This window comes from Epinephelus lanceolatus, chromosome 13 (assembly GCF_041903045.1).
Source record: "Epinephelus lanceolatus isolate andai-2023 chromosome 13, ASM4190304v1, whole genome shotgun sequence".
Lineage (NCBI taxonomy): Eukaryota > Metazoa > Chordata > Actinopteri > Perciformes > Serranidae > Epinephelus > Epinephelus lanceolatus.
Window position 1 is genome coordinate 2,892,484 of NC_135746.1, and position 13,567 is coordinate 2,906,050.

General features: G+C 42.5%; 1 protein-coding gene across 3 annotated transcripts in view; it reads right to left on the bottom strand.

Annotated features, from left to right (window-relative positions):
- Positions 1-13,567, bottom strand: part of ppp2r5cb (protein phosphatase 2, regulatory subunit B', gamma b) — a 44,952-nt gene that overhangs the window by 14,781 nt on the left and 16,604 nt on the right. For 2 of the 3 annotated variants that reach the window (XM_033649346.2, XM_033649345.2), the window contains exon 4: positions 877-1,076. In XM_033649346.2, the coding sequence (XP_033505237.1) occupies positions 877-1,076 (200 nt within the window). Of the gene's footprint in view, positions 1-876; positions 1,077-8,926; positions 9,142-13,567 lie in introns of those variants that run through there. The other variant, XM_033649347.2, reaches the window with a different exon arrangement.

Sequence of the window (13,567 nt, forward strand, 5' to 3'; positions counted from 1 at the left end):
TACATTCATATATATGACGGACAATAAGAAAGAGCATAATAGGTCCCTTTATATGAAATACGAAGGCAAAAGCTAAATTCAAGTGACTGAGATAGTTTTTCAAGATCACATGCATTTAGTGGTATACACTTCATTAAAGTGTATCACAGAACTCTAAAGACAATGGAAGACAGTCCTCGTGCCCATGTTATCCATCACAGAAGACCATAGCTGCCGATTTACTCATCTACCTAGGGAGAGGACTCCATTTTCATATTTAATGAATTACAGGGTCAATATGGCAAAAGAAAAAGACCTGTTACGTTGCCCTCCTAAAAGACTCTTTCAAAACACACTGCCTTTCTTATTAAAGATCTGACATGGAAGATAAAATATTACTGAAAGTAATAATCAACTTTTCTGCAAAGTCCAAATATAAAATTGAACCACAAATCTACAAAAACTGTGACAAGGATTTTGCCTTAAAGATTTCATTTAGCGCAACTTTAAGACATTTTTTAAAACAGCAGCAGTGTCACATTTATTGTAACTTCACCTCACTGATACGAAACTCAAACCTGCAACAGTAGCTTAAAACCAACATCCATCCTGTCCCAGCACAGACGAGGCCACATTGTGAAGGAAATAAAAATACCACAATCTGTGTCAGGCCTGCAGCGTAAGCAACCGCTTTGCCTTACACCGTATACAGGAACTTGTAGTCTGGAGCTGATTAATGTACAGTACTCAGATAGATAACCTGACAACACTCACTGCTCCAACTGTTGGAGAATTATATTTTCCAATGAGGAACCTCCAACAGCTCAAAATAAAATAAGATAATGACTGTTAACTTGTGAATGTTAGTGACAAATCCGTGTCTGTTTCAATACTGACCACATGAACCACCTCTGGGTAGATGGGTTCGGTGATTACGTTCCTGTTGTGGGTGATGTACTCCACCATCTCGCTTAGCGCCGCCCGTTTCACCTCCTTCCATTTCAGGTCACTCAGTGGGTCCGAGACAAAATCAAAGAGGACGCAGCACTGCCGCAACTTCTGGATGAACAGCTTCTCCTGCTCTGCGGGGGGAACATCTACAAGACAGAGAAGGAAGGACAGTGGGAATTAACACGTCTGACATAATGTGTGTGAAGATTTCTTTTATTAGAAAATAATTATCCCAGCGTGTATCTGAGAAACTGTCCCTCACAGTTCTGTCCCTCACAGAACAACATCTTACTATCGCACAGTTTGCTGAACAATCACTGTTTCACGACCATGTTTTATCTCAATATCATCATCAGGGATGAAGATGTGCATGAAGTTCTACTGACTGATTGGACAGTTTCGGCGTTTGGCACCCTGCATCATCAGGGCACACCTGGAGAAGTCAAATCTGGCAGCTGACAGATGTTCATGCAGCAGCACTTGTAAAGTGTTAAGCTATATTTATCTCCTTTGGTTTCACAATGAGCTCATAGAGAGATAACTGATCGTAAGCATTATTAGTGAGCTATTATTAGACTGCAAACCAATCGCATGTTATGAGAAATGACTAACAGAGACAGGAGGAAAAGAAGGCGTCTTGTACAGAAATGATTCAGGGATTAATGCTGTGGGATGACCGTTACAAACTTTTTAATGAATGAAAACAAAGTACACAGAGTTGGAAACCATGATGGCAGTTTGAACAGCTTTTAAATCAGGGATAATACCCTCATTGACGTGCATGAGTGTTACCATGGTTACATGAATGCACACTAGCATAGATTGGTTAGAGGAAGTACATGGCCTTTATCAGAATTTATTATGATATTGCGGATTTACTATTGGTTTAACTGTTGAAATCGTGCTAAAATCACATATCTGCTGTCATAAAATCCTGCACCAGGGTTTGATTGTCAGCTTTCACACCAGCCCAAATGAACCTTACTAACCATGCAAACGGACTTGAGTTTGTTTCAACTGAACCGAACAGGGTAGACATGAAGACACCCTGACATAATCAGCACTAGAACATAAACACAGCAAATTGTTAAGCATAACAGAATGGGCTATAGAGAAGTGGCCAAAAGTGCTGTAGGAGCTTTAAAATTTAGGAAAACGTACGCATGATGTTGCAGCACCTGACACTGACCCAGTTACTCTGGCTGTTTAAGGTGGGATTGCTGCAGCATTATTCCATACAGTACAATAGGGAGACAGAGTTCAGGGTTTCCCACACATTCATTTCTTTGTAGCACCACATCACGATTAAAACCTCTGCCGCCATGTTTAGATTCTCTATTTTTGGAACTGCATCTTTCATTAGGTGGCTGTTGAAATATATATATTGTTCGGTTGTTTTCTACAATACGCTCTCGGAGCACAGAGCGTTCTCTGGGCACAGACGGAGCAGCAGAACATCAGGCGCAGTTAAAGTGAAAATTAACAATGCATTGTGCTGGGTCTAAAAGCAGCTCCTCTGATTAGGGATGCATGATAATATCAGCACCTCACCGCTGATACTGGCTTCAAATGATCAGAATTGGCCAAGATGCTGATTGGTATCAATCAATATTTAGCTTTAAAATCAATATTTAGAATAGCCCAGCATGCTTTCTCTGCATGTTTTTTTTTTATTTCTATGTATGTATACATAGAAAGAGCCTCAAAACTCCACAAACTGCTGCTGAGAAAAAAAGAAGAAATCTGCCTGCGCTGCGTTCATGGACCCACAAAAACCTCCGCATTTAGAAAGGGGACACAGACTGATACACAAGGACACACCTGTATGTCTCGATGCTTTGTTTGTTGCCATGGTAACAGCCAAAAAACACTTCTTTTTTTTCTTTTCATTTATTCAACATGCAACACAAAGACATACACAGAACACACAACACAGAGGAGATGTTAACGTCAATATTCACACACTTATCTATACTTGAAATCTCTTCATGTCCATATTCACCAATAATAAATGCACCTGCAATGGTGATAACCCTTTCCAAAATACACCTACTAGTTAAGCACACAACCCATAATTTACCATTTATAATCCAATAAAAAGAGCACAAGAAAATCTACATATATGTATAACACACATAACAAAAACAGTAATAATAATAATACCACTTTTTTAATGTTTTCAAGTTGTTTTTTCTCCCAAAGCTTCAAACGTTATTCAGGTTCAGTACAGCTTATGGGCTGGGCCATATGGAGAAAATCAAATACGATAAATACCTTGATGATCTTGAAGATATAATAACTAAGTGGGTAAAGACAACTGAACAGCTAGCAGTCTGGTAAGTTCAGAAAATGACATCACATCACTGTAATGTTGCCTGTCAAACCAGGAGGAGACAACACTCATGATATTAATCCAAAATCTAAGATGGTATCTATCTCAGATCATGCTATCGATATACTGCCCAGCCTGAGTGCAGCTGTATTCTGCTGCTGTGGAGTTCATGTGTTGACATGTAGAGACTTAATTGAAAGACTTTGTAAATCAATAATTCAGTCTTTCAAAGACAGTGTCACCACTGCATCAATGATGCAGAGGCTCTACATCTGCCTCCAGGAATATTGAGCCGCACCTGTCTGTGTATAATCATTAACTTCCCCATTTAAAAATCATTACACGTTTTTGTAGCTTCTGCACACTCACTGAGAACGAGCCAGTCTCCACTCTGAGCCAGCGTGCGTGCATTATCGCCGTGCAGCAGCTGCTGCAAATAAATCAATGATTAACACAAATCATCCACGACATGCTTACTCAATATAACATGTAATCATTTCACCAGAGAACAACACGCCAAAGTGGTGCATTTTGAGCTCATGTTAAAATATACTGAGACTTTCAGCAGCTTCCCAAAATACTCTGGAGCTGTGCCAGGAGCGAGGAGCAGAGGAGCTAAATGCAGACTCACCGAGGAGTTCTGTTCTGCACTTTGGAGCCGTTACAAGTCTGCTGCTCCCCAGAGAACCTGAAGGGCTTTCCCGACTCTACAGCAAAAGTGTTTCAGACACACCAGGAACAAAGTCGTGCAGTGCTTCATAAACAAGTGAAAGAACTTTAGAGCCAGAGTTAAAAATAAAGGTAACCATCAGAGGGACTGGAAACAGACATTATGTGTGCTGTCAGTAATCAGGCAGCACAACTCTGCAGCAGGTGTTACTGATTTGCAGCTTTTGTCATGATGTATGTTCTGCAACGGGACATGCTGCTTTCACTGAGGGAATAACTAACTTGGTTTCATTGACAAAATGTCAGCCGCAGCGTGTAAGAAACGACAGTAGAAGGACAGCTTCTCCTGCAAGTCATTTGAGCCACAGCTGGTCAGATACCAGCGATACAAACCCTGAAACCAAAAAGAAGCGTAACGGTGCCCATTCATGTCGCCCGTCCAACATGGGGATTAGTGACTTAAAACAAGAAGTCACCTTATGAAACCTACCCACAGGACAGCATTCACAGCATCGTCACAGCCTTTGATTCATGAGTCAGTCTTGTCTCCCCATTAACAATCTGCATGTGTACTGTACGTCACCATGGTGACCACAGGCAGAGATAGGACTTTGGACCTGGGGGTGACCACCGCTAATCAAAGATGTACGCAGGCTGCTGCTAGTGTTACACTGAAATCATATGCGGCTGATTTGTTGAGCCCGTCAGCTGCGCCCATGAGATGTGTCAGCCAACCTGACCTTGTGCAACACCAACTCGGAGTCGACAGAATACCCAGAATACTACGGATGGGTCACGATTTTCGAATAGTCGTTTTATTTTTGAAAAATCGATTTTTTAATGCGACTATTACTATTCGCCGTCTTATTTCCCCCCCTTTATTTGACATGCAATTCAGCTCCTAACCGCACGAGGGCAGTCTAGGATTGCTACAGCGGTGTGAGATGCTCTTCTACAAACAGGAGAAACATGCAGAGACTACTACTCCGTGAGGTATGTCCGCAGTCATTCGGGCTTTCATAGTCGAGCGCACTTCCACGTTGTAGTTTCCTGTAAAAATGTCCGTGAAAAATCCCTGCGATGTGAAAAATACATGCCGAGCAGTCACTGGTGTGCGCGAACAGGGCTTGCGGACGTCCGCTTTGAGTCCGCGTGGACCTCCGTAGAGTCCATTCCGCCCGAGTATGTTTGGCCCTTTAAAGATGAATGGATCTCTGTGTGCGTACGATTTTCGAATAGTGTTTTTGCTTGTGTTGCCCATCCCTACAGAATACATCAATCATTCATCACTTCTAAAAGACTTAAGGTAGAAATGCAGACATGTTACTGTTAGGAAACCATTTTGTGTCATTACGTTCACAGAAATTAAGCAAGTACAGATTTAAACATAGTGGGAATATGGTTAGGTGTGCAACAGGTAGAGCCTCAAAACACAGCTTCATCATTATGACATCAAATTCCCAAAGGAAATGCTACAAAACACATCTTAAACTCAAACCACGAAACCACACAGAACTACAAAAATACTCATATTAAAGCTGTTAATAATTAACCAACAAAAAGATTTGGCAATCAGTTTAACAGTACAAAATATATATTTACATATAAAACCAGTCACACATGGATGACTGATAAAGATAATATTCAGCTCTTACAGAAACCTGTACTGACATGGATCAGCTTGTGGGTGCCATAAATCAAACTGCTTTGCCCTCACATCCCCTCACATACAGAGCTGTCAGCAGATCGTAACAGATAGTGTCCCACTGAAGAAAACATTCTGCGGTTTAGTCCCGTCAGAAGACACAGAACAACAAGGTGAAACTCAGATTTCAGAGCAGTAATGTATTTGGGTAATTTTGCTTTTCTGTAGCAAAAGAAAAGTGCATCAATTGAAAGTGTGCACCACCCGTCCCTTAGTAACTACAACTGTTTACAACAAACAACAACACAGAAAATAAAAGCTGTACTAACTACAAATCCACAAAGCATAGCTATTAGGTACTTTATCATAACAGGAAACAGATTACTCACGTACACATAAATCATCTTTAGATAAAACCACACAATCATCATCTTGCATATGAATGCACACTCCTCTAAAGAGAAAATGGCTTTAGCTTTGCTGACATCTTTCCCAGTAACATTTTGAATCCATCGTTAATATAAAGAAGGAGCCAGTAGTCTGGCACTGAAACAAACATCAGAGTCAATACATAATTAATACTTCAGTTTAATGACTTGGCACTGGTAAAATAGGTCAATTCGGAGATATTCGGTACTGTAGGTTGTGCACACTCCCACACAGACTCGAGCCTAAACCTGGGACTGACAGTACCAGCAGGCAGACTTTCCCTACACCTCCACGCTTCTGAGTCACAGCTGGTGTTCAACACACAGCACGAAATACAGCTACCTGTGTGCTACCTGTAAATGCCATGTTTTATTTCTATACATGTAGTAATTGATTTAATTATACATCTCCCCAAACAGAACGCTCGTAAAAACACATCTGCAACTTGGGTTTCTTGACATGTTGGACGAGGCGTCAAACGACTTGTTTTTAAATGTGTATATCAGCCCTCGGCGTTTACTTGTGCAACACAGTACCTCAGAGACAAGAAGTCCAGCCAACTGATTACAAAACATTTTTAAGTCTATATTCAGAACCAGTACAAGATAGTGACAAGTCTGCAAGTAGCTCTGCAGTAACATCATACTTCACTTCCCTCTATCCAAACTACTGGCTACAAACAGGATCTAATCGACCGCATCAAAGGTCAAACAGCTGGCAATTTGCTTCACCCTTGAGCTTTGGCTACCACATCCGTGGAGAACCCTAATGGGGATCTGTTTTATGTTTCGACACAGTGTTTATGTGAGGCACAGCTGAGTATATTCTTTTGTTCTGTGCTCCTTTCCAGCGAGCTGTAATTTTAATCTGTGAAGCCGTTGCCACTGAGCAATATAAGTTTTCTGGGGGGAAACTTGCAGTCACTTCTCTGTGTCCGTTACTGGACTCTTTCCCTGTTCCCTCTCGAGCATATGCACAACTTATAAAGAGTGTTCAGTCGTTTTTTGACAGAGAACAGGAAAAGATTCACGCCACACTGCAAACAAATCTCTGTATATTTGTCTAAATATAAAATCAAACAACAAAAATGAATGCAAATGTGTTCAACCCTTTAACTACAGCCCTTTTTACACCGCCTTTAAGCCGGCTGCAGAGGAAGTAACAAAGCCAAATCGACGTCTGTGTAAAAAGTGTGAGAATGCAGGACAAGACGAGTGTGATGTTTTGACAGTGTGTTATATGTGCGACCCTCCACAAGGCGATTTAAATGGCAGCTAATAGCGGTTAGCAGCTAATTCAAAGACGGAGAACAGAACCAAAAATGTCCCCAAACTGGGGAGTCAGTGAGGTCTGGGAGCGTCTTACCCTACGACCAGAGGATGAGATCAACCGCCATATATTAGGGATGGTAAATGATTGTTACTGCCATGTTATGCAGGTGTTAATGTTCAGAAAGCAATACATCACACCAGAGGCCAAAGCTGTTTTACATGTCACGCCTCTTTTGCTTCTGGAACACCAGCATGCGATGTAAAATCACACCCTGGGGCACCATTATGCCGGCGTTGTTTGGTTCTGTATAAAAAAGCAGAGGTGGCATAATGAAGGATCTTTGTCACGACACTAAGGCAGGACCTGTGTGTGAAAAGGGATTATGACACCCACAAATCATCACCTTGCTCGCCATGTGTTGGTAGGTTTATTAAGTTAAATGTAAATCATTATCATCATCTAACAGGTGATTTTGGGTTAAATTCAGCAGCACCTGTAAGGTCGGCTGGCAGTGCCCGTTACTAATGAGCTGAAACGTGGGGCGGCCGACGAGCGCCTCATCTCATCAACCCCTGAGTGCCAAAAGGTCTACCAGCTCCTGTTACACAACAGCACTAGGGTTTCTGAACAGGCCTAAAATATTAAGAGACACGCTGTGCACCTGCAGACTTCACACACAGGCCTCTCTGCATGGACGGGCAACTAACCTTTACTCATCTGAAGGCTCCAGCGTGCACACAGGAAACCAGTCATGGGCACAAATTGCTGCCAAGTACATCTCAAATCCCACAATGTCTATCAGTGAATATTTAATGAAGTGATTAATAAAATTGCCAACACTGGCAAATATCTTTATTCTGTGTCAGTGCAGACTCAGGCCGATCGATGCAACTCGTGTGGCTACAATTATTTCCATGCTTTTAGAAATCATGAGGCCATTTAACACCCACATGAGTCACCAATAGCACATGTGTGTATCAATAGGCTGCATGTTAAATGTACACTGCCACATCTGCAACAAGAAAATTATTCATGAACAAACTTTGCCTTGAATTTACTACACTAAAACACTCATTCAGAGGTTTTCTCAGCACTGATCTAGAGTCAGTTTCTGTCTCCACACTTGCTGCAGGTCCCAGCCTCACACTGTAACCCAGAAGCCTGCTGGACATTCAGCAACAACACACAGACAATTTCAACTTACACAAGTGCCTAGCTGACACCAGACACTCACAAACAATACAAAACCAACAATCACACTGACAACAAGCTTTGACCTCACTTCCTATGACATCAGCAGGCTTGATGGGGGGATGGGAGACTCAAAACTAGCACTCCTTCTCACTCTCTCACCCTCCCTCTCTGTCTGAAGCTAAGCTATGCAATGTCTTGGCAAAACCCTTCCTCGTTGACATACAAACACAATCCCCTGCTTCCTCTTCCAAAAGCACTCATGCCGCCAACACTAAGAGGATAAATGCTCTCAGCCTCTTGCAGAAACTTTCAGAAAAGTCACCTGACACAAATATTTCCTTCCACAAAACCTAAATTAGCAGCTGCAGTTGCTAAATAGCAACAACATTCTTGCCCCTCTCCCCTTGACACACACAAACACAGAGCAGCACAGGAGGCAAATCTCCTCTTCTCACCTCTAAAATGCATGAGGGCCATAGGCTGGAAAGGCCCATTGGTGCTCGGTGCATCCAGAACCATCCCACTGGTAGTTCTAGTGCATGCCAACATCAGTGAGCTGAGGCAGGAGACAGGGGAGAAGAGGGCAGCCTGGGCTAAGGCGAGGAGCCAGCCTCCATTTTAGCACGAACACTCGGAGCAGAAAATGAAGCTCCCCTGCTGCTGGAGGGAACCAGCTAGTTAGTGATGTCATCCCCCACTGCAGCTGCCCGGTTGGCTGGCCGCAATCACATGGGCTGGCTGTCAGAATAAATAAACATGAGGGAAGGGATTGGCTGGTGGGCTGAGGGGGAAGGGGTGGGACTGTGGCTGTGATTGGAGCGAGAGCAGCTACATCTGTCAAGAGTTTCAAAGCACAAACTACAGATCTGCCGTCAGTTTAGCTCGCTTTGTTACTGAAATGCAAGAATAAAGCCAGAAAAAACACATTCCTAACCTACATGTAGGCCGTCTGTGAGAGCAAGGAGGGGTTAGGTGACACTTCTCTTTTCTCATTCACAGCCTTACACCAAACACAAACCCCAACACCACAAGAGACATTAAAAAAAAAAAGATAATGCTCAAGTCCTAAAAGTTCAATACCCTGAAAATAACACATGAAACCACAAGCGTTCAGCAAGCATGCCACAGTGCAAGTTTCAACATGATTTTTTTCTGTATAAAACTAGCTACAAGCTACAACATCACCTAGAAGCTGAGGTTTGTACAGAACACAGGGACTGCTTCACACTATGTGTCAGAATAAAGCCCTTCTTATGTGTGTGTGTGAATTTTTGCATGACAGATGGCTCTCCAGGAGCACAGCCTGAGCCCAGGTGTATGTGACAGAGAAACAGGAAGGCAGGAAGTCTCAATGTGATCAACACAGGATGTGCATATGCAGAGAGCAGCACTCTGTCTGTCGCCGCAGCTCTGGGGATAGAAACCTGCACTATAAGGCTGAACAGGAAAAGGCCAAATCTAGCGTGACGGTTGCATGCACTGAAATCATCCCTAGGTGTAATTAAACACGCAAATGTACAGTCATTTGTACAAATCAGAAATGCTCTCTAAAATCCTGTAACCATTCCACCGCTACAGCTGGGAAGGTGAGTCACAGTGTGCGACTAACCATTGCAATATTATGCCATATACTATCACCAGTCTCCATATGCACTGTGTGTGTCATCATGCTGTGAGGATTGTGAGCTTACAGCGCGCGCGCACACACACACACACACACACACACACACACACACACACACACAAACAATGATTTTGACTTACAGCTTTAGCATCCCCAATTAAGCACTGTGCAAAACAACACAAATGCAATGCAGGGGTGGAAACATGTAGTCCAAAATGTAGAATTTGCTCATGTTTGCTGCACTATCACATATTTAAAGGGGCACTCCATGACAAAAAAGCAAGTGAGAAGCTAATCAGGGGGGAAAGTAATTAATTTCCTGTGCAATCTGACTTTTCACACGCCTCAAGGACGCCTGTAACGAGACCCCAATCCCATTTCAAATTTTTACCCCAACCCCTCATTTTTGAATGTCCCTTTGCCCCGTGGAACAAAGTTCCCAAGAGTAGTGGTTGAAATTTACCACTATAAAATGGAGCGGCACTTCAAGTCATCAATGGCGTTTACATAAGCAAATTTGACTATGGCAATAACTGTATTATCACAATTACATTTGCCATTTATCTGATGGAGATAGATAAGCAAGGACGCTTGCAATTCGTTCACAATTCAAGTTTCATGCTATCGATCAATAGAGCTAGCCTGGAAATCCAGACCCAAATCTAGAAAGATTTAGGGTCTGGCTATGAGTAATGCAAATGGCCCAACTCGAGGGGCGGCACCAAGCATGTATTTGAAAATATCACTGCACGCAATTGGATAACACTACGACCAATCAGAACAATACACGGGGTGACGTATCCAGAGCTTAGCTACCAGCGGAGCTAACTGGTAGATTAGACTCTTGCCGTATCCGCTCGGCAAAACAGCAAAAACTTCCTTCTTGCAAAGGAAAGATTCGAGCGCCGTCTTCTGTTCCTCTTTTAGAGAAAAAGCCAAGTCTAACTCGTTCACTGTAGCGGCCAAAGCTGTTTCAAACAACTGGTGTTCATCCGTAGCCATCTTGCAATGTTTACTGAGTGATTCCGTCACAGCGCTGTCGCCATCTGTTTAGCTCGCCTCTGGCCCGCCTATATCAGATACACTGATGTGATTGGTGCAGCTCGGCTCCAACAGCATGGGTAATGAGCATCATTACTGATTGCCAGAGTGACTCGCTGAGCAAATTCAAATTAACGATTATTTTCATTGTTGACTAATCTGTCGATTATTTCTTCGATTAGTTGACTAATCATTTTATCGAAAAACGTGTTAAAATATAGGGCTGACCCTAAAACTGTGAAGCTTCGTTCGATGGCACGGGATTTGATTGTGGGAAAAAAAATCCGAAGCTTCTGCGCTTTTTCCCCGTTTTTTTGGGGGAGGCCTTAAACGCAACACTAACCCCGTCAATGACCCACGAGTGCACTCAGAGCACTCAGACCCGCTCTGAGTTGCGCATCTGTTTGATTGTGCTGCAGTGTGCGCCAAGGGTTTTAATTTAAGGTGCTCACAGACTCAGGCGCACTATCTGAGGGGACTCCGCGAGGAATGTCCGCAGTCATTCAGGCTTCCATAGTTGAGTGCACTTCCGCGTTGTAGTTTCCTGTAAAAATCCGCGTGGTCATAAAATCTGAGCTTTGAGCACAAAGGGCTTGCGGACGTCCACTTTTAGTCTGCGCGGACCTGTTGAAAAATGTCGGTCTGTCTCTCCCAGACCCCAGAATTATGTTATCTAATGTCTTGTATTATGTCATCTAATGTTTTGTTTCGTACTCACGCCAAAGGGTTTTAGTTCACCGTCATGGGAGAGTGTGTAAAGCTGCCAATATTTGAACATAAGAAGCTGCAACAAGAGTATTTTGGGTACTTTTATAGTACTTGTCTATGAAGAATGACTCAAACCGAGTAGTCGACTACTAAAATAGTCACCGATTATTTTAATAGTCAATTAGTCATCCATTAGTTGACTAATCTTTGCAGCCCTATCGATCAATCAAACGAGTCATCAAATAAAAAAAGAACACTGCTTCATAACCAGGCCACTAGTGCTGCTTTGTAGGCCAGTGGTTCCCAACCGGTAGGTCGCAGTCCTAAAGTGGGTCGTGGGCCAATTCTTAATAGACTGAAAGTGATTTGCAAATGTGTCAAGTTTGTAAAAAAACAAACAAAAAAAAAACACACTTTACTTTTAACTATAGTAAATTACCAGCACAGAGCTTTTATTCAGAAGTGCTGTTTCCTGCTGTAGAGTGAGTGACTAATGGAATGGACAGCTACTTCGCAGAGACAGCAAACTAGCTGAACAACAATGCCAAATGTAAGTATGAGGCTGAATGTATTGAATTGTGGGACCTAGAACTAATGACTAAGGTAGAGCTGGGAACCACTGGTGTAGGCTAATGTTAGCAATCGATACTCCTGCCCTAATAGCCTGTACTCGTGTCAGAGGAGCAGTAACAAGTGCAGCAACTTTGCTACTGGGCTTTTGGGCATCATATGCAATCAAACGGGGGGATGCAACATGGTCACATGTCAAAACACAGGACAGTCGTGCACAAATCAGCAATAACAATGTAATTTTAGCTAGCTAGCTAGTTAGCTAACATATGGAGACATAACCACACTGTGAGCATACCTGTTTTGTTATGCTTGCTATAAAAAAAAGGAGCATAACATGTGGAAAACTACTGTAAATTATCAACATGCATGATTAGTTTTCCATCATTTGCTAAATTTGTGTCGGTAAGTCAAGTTCCGCTCTGTTGCATACAGAGTCTAATTCATATCCATCTTTCTACATGCCAAAAAATAAGCCACAAAATCATTATTTATTGCTAATTATGTTCATTTTGTGCAGCTGATGTTGCTGGAAACATTGGTCTAGATAAAAATACACTTTCATTTAGTACAGTTGAGGGACTTTTCCAGAGCTACAGAATCAAAGCAGTGCGTTTTTAGGTCATGAACCCACTATATCTACAGCTGCCCTATGTAATGAGTGTGCACAAATGCACAACAAAGTGTCACGCAGCTCCTCCCTGCGGGTCTGTACTTCTGCTTTGGACGTGCAGAAGGTGCTGGTTCAAGTCAGGAAGTCACATTTGGCTGAAACACCTTATGTGTATGTTGTGTTTCCGTCTACTAGTATAGTTTAGTCTCCTGCTGAGTGGTGTCATTTTAATGGTATGGTATGTTTGACGACTGAATGCAGAGGACGAGTCATCTCAAATATCATTATAGCTGCAGCTTGTGCGACTGGATGATCCTGAATTGAGCTCTCACGTGTATTGGTGCTGCTCTGTTAATTAAGGATCATCAGATAGAAGGGTAACATGAGCTGTTGTATGGGGTGGCTAGAGTTTGCAAGGAAAGATTTTATGCTCGCTAATAACTGATTTCTCAGTTCTTCTCTGTAAATAAGCTCTCCCAGGTTTCTGGTTAGACTGATGTAGAAGAGCTCGAACTTTCTTAAACTGGGCTACACTGTAAA